This window comes from Macaca fascicularis, chromosome X, assembly GCF_037993035.2.
Source record: "Macaca fascicularis isolate 582-1 chromosome X, T2T-MFA8v1.1".
Taxonomy (NCBI): Eukaryota; Metazoa; Chordata; class Mammalia; order Primates; family Cercopithecidae; genus Macaca; species Macaca fascicularis.
In genome coordinates this window covers 84,070,121-84,088,179 of record NC_088395.1, presented here as the reverse complement: position 1 = coordinate 84,088,179, position 18,059 = coordinate 84,070,121, and the positions used below count along the sequence as shown (strand labels likewise).

Here is an 18,059-nt window from a genome sequence, read left to right as displayed (position 1 = left end):
TGTGGATAGTTTTTTAATAACTAAATATTAGTCTGGCTTTAAACTTAAAATCCACACACTGTCTTATTTTCACAACTGTGCAAAAAAATAGAACACAGGAAAAGATAGCCCATGGAATGTGAAAAAATATTGCAAAACATATATCTGATAAGGAATTCACATGCAGAATATAGTTGTCCCATGGTATATGTGGGGGATTGGTTCTAGGACCTGCCTGTGTATACCAAAATTTGCTCATACACAAATCCCGCAGAACCTGCATATATGAAAAGTCAAACATGGGTTTCACATTCTGTGAATACTGTATTTTCAATCAACATTTGGTTGAAACAAAATCTGTGTATAAGTGGACCCATGTGGTTTAAACCTTTGGTGCACAGGGGTCAACTGTATGTAAAGAATTCCTGCAACTCAACAACAGAGAAACAGTCTGTTTCAAAAAGAAGCAAAAGATTTGAATACAAATTTCTCTAAAGAAGATATACAATGCTCAACATATCTCCTCATTAGAGGAATGCAAATCAAAACTACAGTGAGATACCATTTCACACCCATTGTGGTGGCCATTATGAAAAAAAAAAAATGGAAAATAAGTGCTTAAGAGGATGTGGAGAAAGTGGAACCCTGTACATTGCTAGTAGGAATGTCAGATGTGGAAAAACATTGTAGTAGTAACTCAGAAAGTTAAATATATACCATTTGATCTAATAGTTCCACTTATAGGTATGCCCAAAAGAATTGAAAGCAGGAACTCAAACAGATACTGAGACACTTATGTTTATAGTTGCATCGTTCATAATGGCAAAAAAAGGTGGAAGCAACCCAAATGTCCACTGATGGATGAATGGATAAACAAAATGTGGTATGGACATACTTCAGTGGAATATTACTCAGCCTCATAAAGGAGGGAAATTCCGACATTTGCTACCACATAGATGAAGCTTGAAGAATTAATGCTAAGTGAAAGAAATCAGACACAAAAAGGCAAATACTGTATAATTCTGCTTAAAGGTACCTAGAGTAGTCAAACTCTATGAGTAGAAAGTAGAATCGTGGTTACCAGGTTCTGGGGGATGAAGGGTATGGGAAGTTACTGTTAATGAGTACTAAGTGTCTGTTTGGAATGATGAAAAAGTTCTAGAAATAAAGAGTGCTGATTTTTGTACAACATTGTGATTATACTTAATGCCACTGAATTGTGTACTTAAAAACTGGTTAAATAGTAAATTTTTTATTTTATTTTATTTTATTTTACTTTAAGTTCTGGGATACGTGTGCAGAACGTGCAGGTTTGTTACATAAGCATACATGTGCCATGGTGGTTTGCTGCACCTATCAAGCTGTCATTTTCAGCCCCACATGCATTAGGTATTTGTCCTAATGGTCTTCCTCTCCTTGCTCCCAACCCCCCGATAGGCCCCAGTGTGTGATGTGCCCCTCCCTGTGTCCATGTGTTCTCATTTAAAACAGTAAATTTTTTAAATGTATATTTTACCATAATTTAAGAAGTACTCCCAAATGGAACACAGTAATATGCTTTTGTCTCTAAAAATACATGGACCCAAGTGCCACTCTTTAGAGATTGATTCAAAAGGTCTGGAGTAGGGCCCATGCATCTGCATTTTTATGAGCCCTACAGGTGATTCTGATGGACCATCAGCTTAAGAACCATTGCTCCAAATTTTTTTCTTTGGTAAGGGGTGAGCTGAGACCCGAGATGAGTGAACTAGACAAGGGGAACGTGGAGAAATGACACTGAAGTGTTAACTTTGGTGATTTTCTCTAAGTGGTAGAAATATTAATTCTTTTGTATTTTACTTGTTATATACATTTCTGCAAAATCACAAAATCCAAAGAAATATACATATATGTAAAACTTTCATAATCAGAAAAATACTTTAAAGTTTCATTTTGTTTTTAATTGACACATTAATTGTACATATTAATAGGCCCAGAGTAATATTTTGATACATGTATACATTGTGTAATGATAAAATTAGGGTAATTTAGTGTATCTGTCACTTCAAACACTTGTCATTGCTTTGTGGTGAGAACATTCAAAATTCTCTCTTCTAGCTATTTTTTAAATTTTTATTTCTTTTAATTGTCATTGCTTTGTGGTGAGAACATTCAAAATTCTCTCTTCTAGCTATTTTTTAAAATTTTATTTATTTTAATTAAAAATATTTATTTAAACATTTTTATATAGAGAGATGGAGTCTTGCTATGTTGCCCAGGCTCATCTTGAACTACTGGGCTCAAGTGATATCCCATCTCAGCCTCCCAAAGTGCTGGGATTACAGGTGTGAGCCACCATGCTCGGCCTCATCTAGCTATTTCAATAAGTTTAAAAAAATATTAAGTTAAATTTAGTGTTTAAAAATATTATGACTAACATTGGAATAGTGCACTTCAAGCTGCGAAAATAATGTATAATAGTAATTTCCAAATGTGGTTGTACTGTCAGAATCACCATTAAACGCAGAACACTCCTAAACTGGCAAAGATAAAATGATACTAAGTGTTGTTGAGGCTACAGAGAAATGAGCTCTCTTGATGGTAGCATAAATTGGACAGTAATTTGGCAAGGGACCTCAAAATTAATTTCAATTGTATGCTTTTTCCAAAGGAAATGGTCAGAAATGTATGCAGAGATTTATAGTAAAGGATGTTAATCTCAGGGTTTGTTTCAAAGCTTAGTTTTCTGGCTGCAGAAATAGCAATGTGTGTTCATTGTGAAATATATATGAAATACTGAAAGGCACTGATACAATTAAAAACTACCTATAATCTCATAAACTAGAATTTGGAACCGCTACTTATTTAATATTTGATATCTTGCTTTCCAGTTTTTAAAATGTATGTGTGACACTTAAATGTCATAAACACACACTACATAAACACACAATACATATACATTGTGTTTATATACTGTGTGTGTGTGTATATATATATATATTTTTTTTTTAATGGCTGGAATTATGTTATCCAGCTTGTGACCTAAAGTGAACTGTTACCTGTTGTGGCATTATTTATAATAACAAAAAATTGGAAATTAACTCAAATCCTCAACTTTTGGGGATAGTTTATATTATGGTATATCACCATAATCTAATACCATGCAGGAAGATACATTAAATGTTATAACATGGAATATTGTGTGTTAATAATTAGGAATATATAGAATAAGTATATTATGTAATAAAGATGAAATCGTACCCATTTCTGTGAAATAAAAAGGATGTGTATGAAAATGCATAGCAAAGTGATCAAAAAGATAATGCCACAAAATACTTTTTAGTGTTCACTCTAATATTTTCAAATTAGTAGAATTGTGTCTATAATGTGTATTATGTATTAAATTACCTCTTCAAATTTGGCTCTATCCCTTTCTCTCTGTTTTGATATGACATTTATCAGCTCTTCTTACTCCATCAACCATGTCTCTTAAGATCTCTTCCATATTCCTGATCATTTTAACTCTGCTGCATTAAGTTAGTATATTCTGACACATCTTCCAGCTAAGTAGTTTTTGTCTTTGGATGTGTGTCTTATGCTATTAAGAGGAATTTAATTGAAATGTAAAACTCAATGACTTTCTCCTAAGGTCAGGAACAAAACAAAGATGTCACTTTTGCCTCTTATATTTAACATTTTCTAGAGGTTCTGGCCAGGACAATTACACCAGAAAACTAAAAGTATTCCACAGTGTCATGGAAGGGGTAAAACTATTTCAATTTGCAAGTGACATGATATTATATAGAGAAAAAAATTATTGTTTTAAGTTTTTTGGGTACATAGTAGGCGTATACATTTATGGGGTACATGAGATATTTTAATGCAGCCATACCACGCATAATAATCACATCAGGGTAAATGAGGTATCCATCTCAAGCATTCATCCTTAAATGTGTTACAAACAAGTAATTTATATTTTATTTATTTTAAAGTGTACAATAAATTATTGTTGCCTGTAGTCACCCTGTTCTATAAAATACTAGCTCTTATTCATTCTACCTAACTATATTTTTGTACCTAATAACCATCTCTCCTTTCCCCCTGCCCTACTGCCCTTCTCAGCCTCTATTAACTATTCTATTTTCTATCTCTGTGAGTTCAGTTGTTTTAAATTTTAGCTCCTGGCTGGGTATGGTGACTCCCACCTGTAATCCCAGGCCTGTTATCCCAGCACTTTGGGAGGCCAGGGCAGGTGGATGGCTTAAGGGCAGGAGTTCGAGACCAGCCTAGCCAACATGGTGAAACCCTGTCTATACAAAAAAATGCAAAAGTTGTGGTGGCATGTGCCTATAATCCTGGCTACTCAGGAGGCTGAAGCAGGAGAATCGCTTGAATCTGGGAGGCAGAGGTTGCAGTGAGCTGTGATCATGCCACTACATTTCAGCCTTTGTGACAGAGCTGCCTCAAAAAAAAACAAAAAACAAAAAACCTTAGCTCCCCAAAATAAGTGAGAATATGTGAAATTTGTCTTTCTTGCTGTTTCATGTGGTTTCAAATCACAGGATCTCATTCTCTTTTATGGCTGCATAGTACCCCATTGTGTACATCTACCACATTTTCTTTATTCATTCATCTGTTGATAAACTTTGGGTTGCTTCCAAATCTTGGCTGTTGTAAACAGTGCTGCAACAAACATAGGAGTACCAGTATCTCTTCAATATACTGATTTTCTTTCTTCTGAGTATATACCCAGCTGTGGGATTGCTGTGTCATATGATAGCTCTATTTTTGCTTTTTTGAGGAACCTCCAAACTTTTCTCCATAATGGTTGTACTAATTTACATTGCCACCAGCAGTGTATGTGGGTTCCCTTTTCTCCACCTCCTCGCCAGCATTTGTCTTTTGGATAAAAGCCACTTTAATGGGTGAGATGATATCTTATTGTAGTTTTGATTAGCATTTCTCAGATGATCAGTGATGTTGAGTACCTTTTCTTATTACCTTTTCTTATACCTATTTGCCATTTGCATGTCTTCTTTTGAGAAATGTCTACTCAGATCTTTTGCCAATTTTTAAATTAGATTATTAGAGTTTTTTTTTTCCATTTGACTTGTTTCAGCTCCTTATATATTGTGGTCATTAATCCCTTGTCAGATGGGTAGTTTGCAGATATTTTCTCCCATCCTGTGGGTTGTCTCTTCACTTTGTTGGATTGTATTCTTTCCTGTGCAGAAGCTTTTTAACTTGATATGATCCCATTTGTCCATTTTTTTGCGTTGGTTGCTTCTGCTTTTGAGGTATTACTCAAGAAATCTTTGCCCAATCCAGTGTCCTGTAGAGTTTCACCAATGGTTTCTCTTAGTAATTTCATAGTTTGAGGTATTAGATTTAACTTTTTAATCCATTTGAATATGACAATAGATACGTGTCCAGATTCATTCGTCTGCATACGTATATCCAATTTTCCCAGCACCATTTACTGAAGAGACTATCCTTTCCCCAATGCATGTCCATGGCACCTGTGTAGAGTATGCATTCACTGTAAGTGTGTGAACTTGTTTCTGGGTTTACTATTCTGTTTCATTGGCCTATGTGTCTTTTTTATGCTAGTACCATGCTGTTTTGATTACAGTAGTTCTGTAGTGTACTTTGAAGTTATGTAATGTGATTCCTCCAGTTTTGTTCATTTAGCTCAGGATGGCTTTCACTGTTCTGGGTCTTTAATGGTTCCTTATAAATTTCAGGATAGTTTTTTCAATGTCTGTGAAGAATATCATTGGTATTTATTTCACAGGGATTGCTTTGAATCTGAAGATTGTTTTGGGTGGTGTGGACATTTTAACAATATTGATTCTTTTGATCCATGAACGTGGAATGTCTTTCCATTTTTTTGGTGTCCTCTTCCATTTCTTCCATCGATGTTTTATATTTTTCATTGTAGAGTTCTTTTACTACTACTACTACTACTACTACTTCTTCTTCTTCTTCTCCTCCTCCTCCTCCTCCTCTTCCTCTTCCTCTTCCTCTCCTCCTCCTCCTCCTCCACCTCCTTCTTCTTCTTTCTTCTTCTTTCTTTTTTTTTTTTTTTTTGAGACAGAGTCTCATTCTGTCACCCAGGCTGGGGTGCAGTGGTGCAATCTTGGCTCACTGCAACCTCTGCCTCCTGGTTTTAGTGATTCTTGTGTCTCAGCCTCCTGAGTAGCTGGGATTAAAGGTGTGCATCACCACACTCCTCTAATTTTTGTATTTTTAGTAGAGGCAGAGTTTTGCCATGTTGGCCAGGCTGGTCTTGAATTCCTGGCTTCAAGTGATCCACTCGCATTGGTCTCCCAAAGTGCTGGAATTACAGGCATGAGCCACTGTGCCCTGCCTCACTTCTTTAATTCAGTTAATTTCTGAATATTTTATTTTATTTGTAGCTATTGTAAATAAGATTATTTGCTTGATTTCTTCAAATTGTTCATTGTTGGCATATAGAAATGCCAATGATTTTTGTATATTGATTTTGTTACTTGCCACTTAACTGAAATTATTGATCAGTTTGAATAGTTTTTTTGGTGGAGTCTTTAGTTTGTTTGTTTTTTCTTTTTCCAAATATAAGGTCATATCATCTGCAAACAAGGATAATTTGACTTCTTCCTTTTCCATTTGTATGCGCTTTGTTTCTTTATCTTCTTTGATTACTCTTAGTAGGACTTCCAGTATGATGTTGAACAACAGTAGTGAAAGTGGGCATCCTTGTAGTGTTCAAGATCTTAGAGCAAAGACTTTCAGTTTTTTTCCCATTCAGTATGATAGTAGCTGTGGGTCTGTCGTATATAGTTTTAATATGTTGAAGTATGTTCCTCTGATACCCAGGTTTTTAGGGCTTTTTATTATGAAGGGATGATGAATATTATCACATGCGTTTCCAACATGAATTGAAATAATTATATGGTTTTTATCCTTCATTTTGTTGATATGATGTATCACATTGATTGATTTCCATATGTGTGTGTGTATATATATTTATATGTGTGTATGTGTGTATGTATGTATGTATGTATGTTTTTTTTTTTTTTGTAGAGTTGAGGTTATGGTTTTTATCCTTCGTTTTGTTGATATGATGTATCACATTGATTTTCTGTGTGTGTGTGTGTATATTTATATGTGTGTATGTATGTATGTGTTTTTCTGGTTTGTTTGTTTGTTTGTTTGTAGAGGTGAGGTCTCTTTATGTTGCCCAGGCTCTTCTTGAGCTCCTGGGCTCAAGGGATCCTCCCACCTCGACCTCCCGAAGTGCTGGGACTACAGGTATGAGCCATCGCACTCGGCTGATATCCATAAACTGAGCCATCGTTGCATCCCTAGGATAGATCCCACTTGGTCATGATGAATGACCTTTTTAATGTGTTGTTCAATTTGTTTTGCTAGTATTTTGTTGAGGATTTTTGTGTGAATGATCATCAGGAATATTGGCCTGTAGTTTTCCTTTTTTGATGTGTCTTTGTCTGGTTTCGGTATCGTTGTAATACTGGTCTCAGAAAGAATTTGGAAGTATTCCTTCTCTATTTTTCAGAATAGTTTGAGGAGGATTGGAATTAGTACTTCTTGGAATGTTTGGTAAAATTCAGCAGTGAAGGTATTAGGTACCTGGCTTTTCATTTTTTAATTTTTCTTTGGGGAGTGGGGTTGGGGCTTTACATGCCATAATATGTTTATTTTATTTTACATTTTCATTTTAGGTTCAGGGGTACACGTGCACATAAATTGGGGTAAATTTACCCGCACATGTACCCGTGAACCTAAAATGAAAATTATTTAGGTAAATTGGGGTCTCTAGGTTTTCTTTGCTTTGGAGACTTTTTATTATTACTTTGATCTCATTAGTTGTTATTGGTCTGTTCGGGTTTTGGATTTCTTCCTGGTTCAATCTTAGTAGATTGCATGTGTCTAGGAATTTGTCCATTTCTTCTAGGTTTTCCAATTTATTGGCATATAGTTGGTCATAGTAGCCTCTAATGGTCATTAAATTTCTGTGGTGTCAGTTTTAATGTCTCCTTTTCCATCTCTGATTTCATTTATTTGGGTATTCTCTCTTTTTTTTTTCTTAAGAAGTCTGGCTAAAGGTTTGTGGACTTTATCTTTTCAAAAAACCAAGTGTTTCATTGATCTTTTCTACTTTTCTTCTCTTGCTTTTACTTCCTTAAGATGCATCGTTAGGTTGTTTATTCAAAGTTTTTCTACTTTCTTTGATGTTGGTACTTACAGCTATAAACTTCCCTCTGAGTACTGATTTCACTGTATCCCATAGGTTTTTGGTATGTTGTGTTTCTATTATTATTTGTTTCAAGAAATATTTAATTTCTTTTTCAATTTCTTCACTAACCCACTGGTTATTCAAGAGTATATTGTTTACTTTTCATGTGTTCAGAATATCAAAAATTTCTCTTGTTACTGATTTCTAGTTTTAATTCATTGTGGTCAGAGAAGATACTTGATGTGATTTCAATTTGTTGGAATTTTAAATACTTTTTTTGGCTTAATATACGATGTCTCCTTGAGAATGATCCATGTGCTGGAGAGAAGAGTATGTATAATACAGCCATTACATGAAATATTCTTTAAATATCTATTTTGTGTATTTGGTCTGTAGTGCAGATTAAGTCTGATATTTCTTTGTTGATTTTCTGTCTGGATTATCTGTCCAACACTGAAACTGTGGTGTTGAAGTCTCCAGCTATTACTGTACTGGGGGCCTATCTCTCTCTCTCACTCTAATAATGTTTCCTTTGTATATCTGGCTGCTCCAGTGTTGGGTGCATATATATTTAAAATTATTATATCCTGGCCGGGCATGGTGTCTCACGCCTGTAATCCCAGCACTTTGGGAGACCGAGGTGGGCAGATGATTTTGGGTCAGAAGTTTGAGACTAGCCTGGCCAACATGGTGAAACCCTGTCTCTACTAAAAATACAAAAATTAACCGGGGTTGGTGGTGGGCCCCTGTAATTGCAGCTACTCTGGAGGCTGAGGCAGGAGAATCGCTTGAATCTGGGAGGCAGAGGTTTCAGTAAGCCAAGATCCCGCCACTGCACTGCAGCCTGGGCGACAGGGGAGACTCCATCTTTAAATAAATAAATAAATAAAATCATTATATCCTCTTGCTGAACTTACCTCTTTATTAGTATATACTGACCTTTTTTGTCTCTTCTTACAGTTTTTATCTTGAAATCTGTTTTGTCTAGGTATAGTGACTTTTTTATAGGCTCTTTTTCGATTTCCATTGGCATGGAATATTTTTTTTTCATCCCTTTACTTTAGTATATGTGTGTTTCTATAGGAGAAGTGTATTTCTTGGTAGGCAACTGACCAATGGCTGTTGTTTTTACATCCATTTGGCCAGTCTGTGTTTTTTGATTGGAGAATCTAGTCCTTTTGTATTCAATGTTATTGTTCTTGTTGTTGTTATTATTATTATTATTATTGAGACAGAGTCTCCTTCTGTAGCCCAGGATGGAGTGCAATGGCGCAGTATCTGCTCACTGCAACCTCTGCCTCCCAGGCTCAAGCTATTCTCCTGCCTCAGCCTCCCAAGTAGCTGGGATTACAGGCACACTCCACGATGCCCAGCTAATTTTTGTGTTTTTAGTAGAGATGGGGTTTCGCCATGTTGGCCAGGCTGGTCTCAAACTCAGGACCTCAGGTCATCAGCCCATCTCAGCCTCCCAAAGTGGTGGGATTACAGACGTGAGCCACTACGCCTGGCCCCTATTATTATTATTATTTTGAGACTGAGTCTTGCTATGTCATTCAGGCTGGAGTGCTAATTTTTGTATTTTCGATAGAGACAGGGTTTCACCATGTTGGCCAGGCTGGTCTCGAACTCCTGACCTCAACCGATCCACGTGCCTTGGCCTGCCAAAGTGCTGGGATTACAGGCATGAGCCACCGCACCTGACAACCATAATGTTTTAATTACTTTGCTTTGTAATATAATTTGAAACCAGGAAATGCCTCCACCTTTGATTTTCTTTGTCACAATTGTATTCACTATTCGGGGTGTTTTGTGGTTCCATATACATTTTAGGATTGCTTTTTCTTTTTTTCAAGGTGAATTTCTTTGGAATTTTGATGGGGATTGTGTTGAATCTGTATGTCACTTTGGGTAGTGTGTACATTCTAACAGTATTAATTTTGCTAATACAGAAAACGTAGACTATTTGTGTTCAATTTCTTTCATCAGTGTTTTTCAGTTTTCAGTGTACAGATCTTTCACTTCATTGGTTAAATTTATTCCTAAGTATTTTGTTTGTTTTCATACTACTATAAATGGCATTGTTTTCTTGATTTCTTTTTCTGATTATTTTTGTGTAAACAAATGAAATTGAGTTTTGTATGTTGATTTCGTAGCCTCCAATGTTACTGAACTTATTAGTTCTAACAGTTTTTTAGTGGAGTCCTTAGGGATTTCTATATATAGGATCATGTCCTCTGCAAACTAGGATGATTTTAATTCTTTATTTCTGATTTGGATGCCTTTTATTTGTTTTTCTTGTCTAATTGCTTTTGGTAGTACTTCCAGTACTGTGTTAAAGAGAAATGATGAGAGGTGGGCATCCTTATCTTGTTCCTGATCTTAGAGGTAAAGCTTTTAATTTTTCCCCATTGAGTGTGATATGACCTGTGGAGTTTCATAAATGGCCTTTATTATGTCGAGGAAATTTCCTTCTGTAACTATTTTTTTCTTTTTTCTTTTTCTTTTTTTTTTTTTTTTTGAGACGAGTCTTGCTCTATTGCCCAGGCTGGAGTGCAGTGGTGTGATCTCGGCTCACTGCAACCTCCACCTCTGGAGTTCAAGCAGTTTTCTGCCTCAGCCTCCCGAGTGGCTGGGATTACAGGCACCTGCCACCATGCCTGGCTAAATTTTTTGTTTTTTTAGTGGAGATAGAGTTTCACCATCTTGGCCAGGCTGGTCTTGAACTCCTGACCTCGTGATCCACCCACCTCGACCTCCCAAAATGCTGATATTACAGACATGAGCCACTGTGCCCGGCCTTGTGTAACTATTTTGTTGAGAGGTTTTATCATGAAAGGATTTTGAACTTTGCCAAATGCTTTTTCTGCATCTATTGAGATGATTATGTCGTTTTCATCTTTTATTTTGTTAACGTGATGTATCACATTGGCTACTTTGCATGTGTTAAAACAACCTTACATCCCAGGAATAAATCCCACTTGGGCCTGGCGTATAAACTTTTTGATGTGTTATTGAATTGGGTTAGTTAGTATTTTATTGAGGGTTTTAATATCTATGTTCATCAGTGATATTGGCCTATAGTTTTCTTTTCTTTCGGTGTCTTTGTCTGCCTTTGGTATCAGGGTGATGCTTACCTCGCAAAAAGAGTTTGGAAGTATTTCCTGTAATTCTGTTTTCTGGAAGAGTTTAAGAATTGGTATTCATTGTTTTTTGAATGTTTGGTAGAATTCAGTTTTGAAGCTCTCTGGTTCTGGGCTCTTTTTTGTTGGCAGGTTTTTTTTTATTACTACTTATTTCTGTTTTCTTAATTTTATTTTTAATTTAATTATTTTATTCTATTTTATTTGAGACAGAGTATTGCTCTGTCTCCCAGGCTGGAGTGCAGTGGCGTGATCTCAGCTTGCTGCAGCCTCCGCCTCCCAGGTTCAAGCAGTTCTCCTGCCTCAGCCTCCCAAGTAGCTGGGATTACAGGTGCCCACCACCATGCTTGGCTAATTTTTTGTATTTTTAGTAGAGACGGGGTTTTGCCATGTTGGCCAGGCTGTTCTCGAACTCCTGACACCGTGTGATCCACCTGCCTGGGCCTCCCAAAGTGTTGGGATTACAGGCGTGAGCCATCTTAATTTTGTTGGTATAAATTTATGGGGTACATGTGTAATTTTGTTACATGGATATATTATGTAGTGGTGAAGTCAGGGCTTTTAGTGTACCCACAGAATAATGTACATTCTACCCATTAAGTAGTTTCTCATTCACTCTTCTCCTTTTCCCCCACCCTTCCAAGTCTCCATTGTGTATCATTACACACTCTACATCCATGTGTTCAGATTATTTAGCCCCATTTTTAAGGGAGAACATGACACTACTTATCTTTCTGTGTCTCAGTTGTTTCACTTAAGATAATGGCCTCCAGTTCCATCCTTGTTACTGCAGAAGACATGCTTTTGTTCTTTTTTATGGCCAAATAGTATTCCACTGTGTATATATACTACATGTTCTTTATTGATCTTTTGATAGACACTTAGGTTGATTCCATAGCTTTGCTATTGTGAATAGTGCTACAATAAACATATAAATGCAGGTATCTTTTTTTAAAATCTTTTTGATATAATGATCTCTTTTTCTCTTGGTAGATACCTAGTAGTGGGATTGCTGGATCAAATGTTAGTTCTATTTTTAGTTCTTTGAGTAATCTCCATACTGTTTTTTCATGGAGTTTGTGCTAATTTACATTCCCACCAATAGTGTAAACATATTCTCTTTCCTCCCCATCTTTGCCAGCATTTATTTTTTGACTTTTAAATAATAGCCATTCTAACTGGGGAAGATATGTCATTGTGGTTTTGATTTGCATTTTTCCGACGTTTAGTGATGTTGAGAATTTTTTCATATGCTTGTTGGCCATTTGTTATATCTTCTTTTGAAAAATGTCTATTTATGACTTTTACCCAGTTTTTAATGGAATTATTTGTTTTGTTTTTTGTTATTGTTTGAGTTCCTTGTAAATTCTAGATATCAGTCCCCTGTTGGGTGTATAGTTTGGAAATATTTCCTCCCATTCTGCAGATTGTCTGTTCACTCTGTTAGTTATTTGTTTTGCTGTACGGAAGCTTTTTATTTAAGTCCCATTTGTGTATTTTTGTTTTTGTGGCTTTGCTTTTGAGGTCTTAGTGATGAATTATTTGCCTAGAGCAATGTCCAGAATGAATTTCTCTAGGTTTACTTCTAATATTTTTATTGTTTCAGCTCTTACATTTAAGTCTTTAATCTATCTTGTGTTGATTTTTGCATGTGGTTAGAGATAATGGTGCAGTTTCATTCTTCTGCATGTAGGAATCCAATTTTCTTAGAACCATTTATTGAAAAGAGTGTCCTTTCCTGAGTATATGTTTTCGTTGACTTTGTCAAAGGTCAGTTGACTGTCAGTATGTGTCTCTATTTCTGTGTTCTGTACTCTGTTCCATTGATCTTTGTGTCTATTTTTGTACCAGTACCATGCTGTTTTGTTTACTGTAGCCTTGTAGGGTAATTTGAAGTCAAGTAATGTGATACCTTCGGCTTTGTTCAAGAATTAATATTATTGGCCAGGCATGGTGGCTCACACCTGTAATCCCAGCACTTTGGGAGGCTGAGGCAGGCAGATCACTTGAGGCCAGGAGTTCGAGACCAGCCTGGCGAACGTGGCAAAACCCCGTCTCTACTAAAAATACACACACACAAAAATAATAAGCCAAGCATGGTGGCAGGCACCTGTGGTCCCATCGGTAGCCTGAGGCAGGAGAATGGCTTGAAGCCATGAGGCTGAGGTTGCAGTGAGCCGAGATCGTGCCCCTGTACTCCATCCTGGGCAACAAGGAGCGAAACTCCGTCTAGGGAAAAAAAAAAAAAGAGAATTAATATTATTAAAATGACCATATTACCCAAAGCATTCTACAGATTCAAACCTATTTCTATCAAAATACCAATGTCATTTTTTATATAATTAGAAAAAAAATCCTAAAAGTCTTATGGAACCAAATGAGAGCCCCAGTAGCCTCAGTCTCTTTATTTGTAATTGGTCTGTTGAGGCTGTTTCTTTCTTATTCAGTGTTGATATATTGTATGTTTGTAGGAATTTATTTCCTGTAGATTATTCAACTTCTTGGTATATAATTTTTCATACTAGTTCTTTATGATCCTTCTTTATTTCTAAGGCATTGGATTGTAATGTGTTCATGTCTATTTTATTTATTTGAGTCCTCTCACTTTTTTCTTAATAGGCTAAGGGTTTGTTGGCTTGCCTTATTTTTTTTTCAAAAAACCAGATTTTTTCTCTATATCATCTATTATTTGATTTACTAATGCTTTGATAATTATTTCCTTCCTTCTGCAAGCTTTGGGTTTAGCTTATTCTTTTTCTAGCTTCTAGAGGTGTAAAGATAGATTCCTTATTTGAGATTTTTTTTTTAATGTAGGCATTTATCATTAAAATTTTCCTTTTATTACTAAAGTATTTTCTTTAACCACATTCAAATGAAATTAGAAACCAATAACTGAAGGAAAGTTTAAAAATTTACAAATACATGTAAATTAAACAACATATACCTAAGTAACCAATGGACCAAAGAAGAAATCACAAGGGAAATTGAAAAATGCTTAGAGGTTAATGAAAACAAAAACACAGGGTTCTAGAATATGGGATATAACTTAAGTAATACTTAGAGAGAAATGTATGGTGGTAAATACCTGTGTTAAAAAAGAAGAAGGATCTCAAATTTATAATCCAACCTTCTACTTTGAGAAAGTAAAATAAGAGCAAATTAAACCGAAAACAAGCAGGAGGGAGGAAATAATAAAGAAATATGGTAACAGAAAAACAGTAGGGAAAATCATTGAAACCAAAAGTAGGTTCTTTGAAAAGATTAACATAATGGACAAACCTTCCTTCACTTACAAAGTAATGGAAAAAAAAAAAGGCACAGCTAAAATAAGGGCTGGCTACAGTGAATCATGCCTGTTAACCCCAGCCTTTTGGGAGGCCAAGGTAGAACAATCCTTTAAAGCTAGGAGTTTAAGAACAGCCTGGTCAACAAAGCAAGACCCTGTCTCTACAAAAAATTAAAAAAAAAAAAAAATTAGCCAAACCTAGTGGCATGCACCTGTAGTACCAGCTTTTGGGAGGCTAAGGCAGGCAGATGGCTTGAGCCCGCAGGAGTTCGAGGTTGCAGTAAGCTGTGATTGCACCACTTCACTCTAGCCTGGGTGACAGTGTAAGACCCTGTATCAAAAAAGAAAAAAAAAAAAAAACAGAAAGAAAAATGACCTAAAGTAAGGAATAAAAGAGTATCACTACCTACCTGACAGAAATAAAAAGAATTATAAGTGAATATTGTCAACAGCTGTATGCCAAGAAATTATATACCTCATTTTCATAGCAGTGATTTCTGTTACACAATAGAAATACCTCTATCAGGCAAAATAATAATCGGCAGGTTTTTATGCATTATTAGTGTTTCATATCACTACTAAATTTTCTATCATTCACTCATGGAGGCAAAATTTGCTAATTATTTAAACAACTTACATTGATTAAAACCATGAATAGGAAAATATGTTATTGCTTAAATGCTGTTTTTTCCTTTTGATCGGTTTTATTCTTTTGCATGTTACCTTCTTGATAATAATATTATATTAATGAAATGTGCATTCATTTTCTTTATGTTTTGTAGGAAAATGATAATTCTGTTGAAATTATTCTGGATAGAGCAAAGCTAATATTTACATTTTATGTACATCAAAAGCATAATTTTTGGAAGGTCTGTTTTTTGTTTTTTGTTTTTTTTTTTTTAGGAGACAAGGTTTGCTCTGTCACCCAGGCTGGAGTGCAGTGGTGCAATCATAGCTCATTGTAACCTCAAACTCCTGGGCTCAAGTGATTATCCCACTTCAGCCTCCCAAATATATAGGGTATCTAGGGCTATAGTTGTGTGCCATCATACCTGGCTAATGTTTTTGGGTTTTTTTTTCTTGGTAGAGACGGAGTCTCGCTGTGTTGTCCAGGCCTGTCTTGAACTCCTGGCCTCAAGCGGTCCTCCTGCCTCGGCCTCCCAAAGTGCTGTGATCACAGGTGTGAGCTACTGTCACTGCCCTAGGAGTAATTTTTTTGAGTGAGCATGGTTGGTGAGAGTCAGTAAAGGATGATCTGCATGGAGCGAAGTTTATTTATAACAGGCGTTTGTAATCTAGGATCCATGGATAGAATTTAGGTGATTATATGTACCTGGATAAGAAAAAAGTTATGTATTAATTTCCCTTAACCTCTAGCTAAAGCAGCAGCATTTTTTCCAGTGATGAATAGAGGCAGCAATCTATAGTAGTGTTAGTGATAACCATGACTTTGTTACCAATAGAAATCAGAACTATTTTTACATGTTGTTCCTGATACCTCAAAATCATTTATGTTTACTTCAGAATTTTAGGTATTTATTAAACCTGTGCATATTTTGTTACTTAATGCATTAATTTTACAAAGCACATATTTCTGTAGTACAAATTTGTTCTTTAATGTTTTGATAATTTCTATATGATGGGTTTCTTTTGCAATCCTATTTATTTTACGTGTTTCAAAACGATATTCTAAGAAAGAGAGTTTATAAGCTTCTCTACACTGCCAAAAGGGTTTATGTCACAAGATTAAAACTCCTAATCTAGAAACTTGGTTGATATAGACAATTTTTGTGTCTTTAACCATATTTCTTTTGATCAGGTGTGGGCAATAATAGTGAAGGTGGAAGAGGAAAGGCAGGTGCAAAGCTTTTCCAAGATTTTCAGATGTTAAGTAGAATATGGACTCATCCTTGGTGTTTGCAGCTAGACTACATTAGCAAAGAAAATAAGGTAAGTCAGGTAACTTAGTTTAAAGGCATCTATTCAAAGCAGAATAAACTTAGAAGAATAATTGACCTACAGACTATATATTCAAATTTTCTATTGCTTTGTTCTATTCTATGTCTTATTTCTAACTTCTATATGTCTTGCATGTATTATGATTATAGAAGGAGTGTTAAATGTTATTTTGTTGAGCCCATTTTTAAAAACTTTTTATTTTGAAATAATTTTATACTTATAGAAAAGTTGCAAAAATAGTTGTGAGAATTCCCCTATACCTTTGACCCGGTTTCCTCTAATATCAGCATGTTGCATTAGTAAAGTTATCAAAACTAAGAAATTAACTTTGGTACAATACTGTTAACTAAATGGCAGACTTTATTTGGATTTCTTCAATGTTTTTACTTATGTCTTTTTTTGTTTTCCATGATCCAATCTAGGACCTCCTATTGCATTTAGTAAGCGTATCTGTCCTGTCTTCTTTGTCTACTAAAATCTATAATAGTTCCTCAGTCCTTCCTTAGCTCATGCCAATTAACTTATTCTTAAATGAACATCATTATAACTTCCAATATAAGTTGAGATATTCTATTAAAATGGTGGTCATTTTTTTTTCTCTAGGGTTATTTTGACGAAGACAGTATGGATGAATTTATAGCCTCAGATTCTGATGAAACCTCCATGAGTTTAAGCTCCGATGATTATACAAAGTAAATTGAATACTTTTTCGTGCTCTCCTGTATTGACAAAGTTAAAACCCCTACTTGCTGATTGACCTCTTATAATTGGCATTTATATCTTTCCTATGCTTTTCTAACAATCTGAATGGTTTTTTTTTTTTTTTTTTTTTTTTTTTTAGAAAGAAGAAAAAAGGGAAAAAGGGGAAAAAAGATAGTAGCTCAAGTGGAAGTGGCAGTGACAATGATGTTGAAGTGATTAAGGTGTGGAATTCAAGATCTCGGGGAGGTGGTGAAGGAAATGTGGATGAAACAGGAAACAATCCTTCTGTTTCCTTAAAGCTGGAAGAAAGTGAGTCTAATGAATGTTGTCTTTATCATGGAACAGTGATTTGGAAAATGTCATGTCGTTAGTCCTTCTTTCAGTCACTTACCTGACTAATTGACTCAACGGAATTTCTTTCCTCAATTGATGAGTCTAATCAAGTACTCATAATTACAGTAAATATCTGATGAATCTTTAATTTATAAGCAAGCTACTCTGTGCTCTCTGGTATTTGGGAGGAAAGGTAAAAAGAAAAACTAATGTTTATTTACTTGTATATACCTAAACTCTATTATTTTAACTACATGTGTTAGCTAACTGAATTCTTGAGCAGGCTTGCAGTATAGTTGATAGTTTTAAAAATGAGTAGGAGAACTGGAATTCAGACCTAGATATGTCTAATCTCAAAGTCACCATAATATTTTCACTTAACTGTATGGGAATAAATGGAAACATTTCAGATGATCAGTTGTGATTGTAGTTAAGTTTTAGT

At 35.4% G+C, this 18,059-nt stretch overlaps 1 protein-coding gene across 33 annotated transcripts in view; it reads left to right on the top strand.

Annotated features, from left to right (window-relative positions):
• ATRX (ATRX chromatin remodeler) overlaps nucleotides 1–18,059 on the top strand; it is a 284,343-nt gene that overhangs the window by 172,395 nt on the left and 93,889 nt on the right. For all 33 annotated transcript variants that reach the window (XM_074030193.1, XM_074030191.1, XM_074030181.1 and 30 more), the window contains 3 exons: nucleotides 16,443–16,573; nucleotides 17,186–17,274; nucleotides 17,424–17,593. In XM_074030193.1, the coding sequence (XP_073886294.1) occupies nucleotides 16,443–16,573; nucleotides 17,186–17,274; nucleotides 17,424–17,593 (390 nt within the window). The remainder of the gene's footprint in view (nucleotides 1–16,442; nucleotides 16,574–17,185; nucleotides 17,275–17,423; nucleotides 17,594–18,059) is intronic.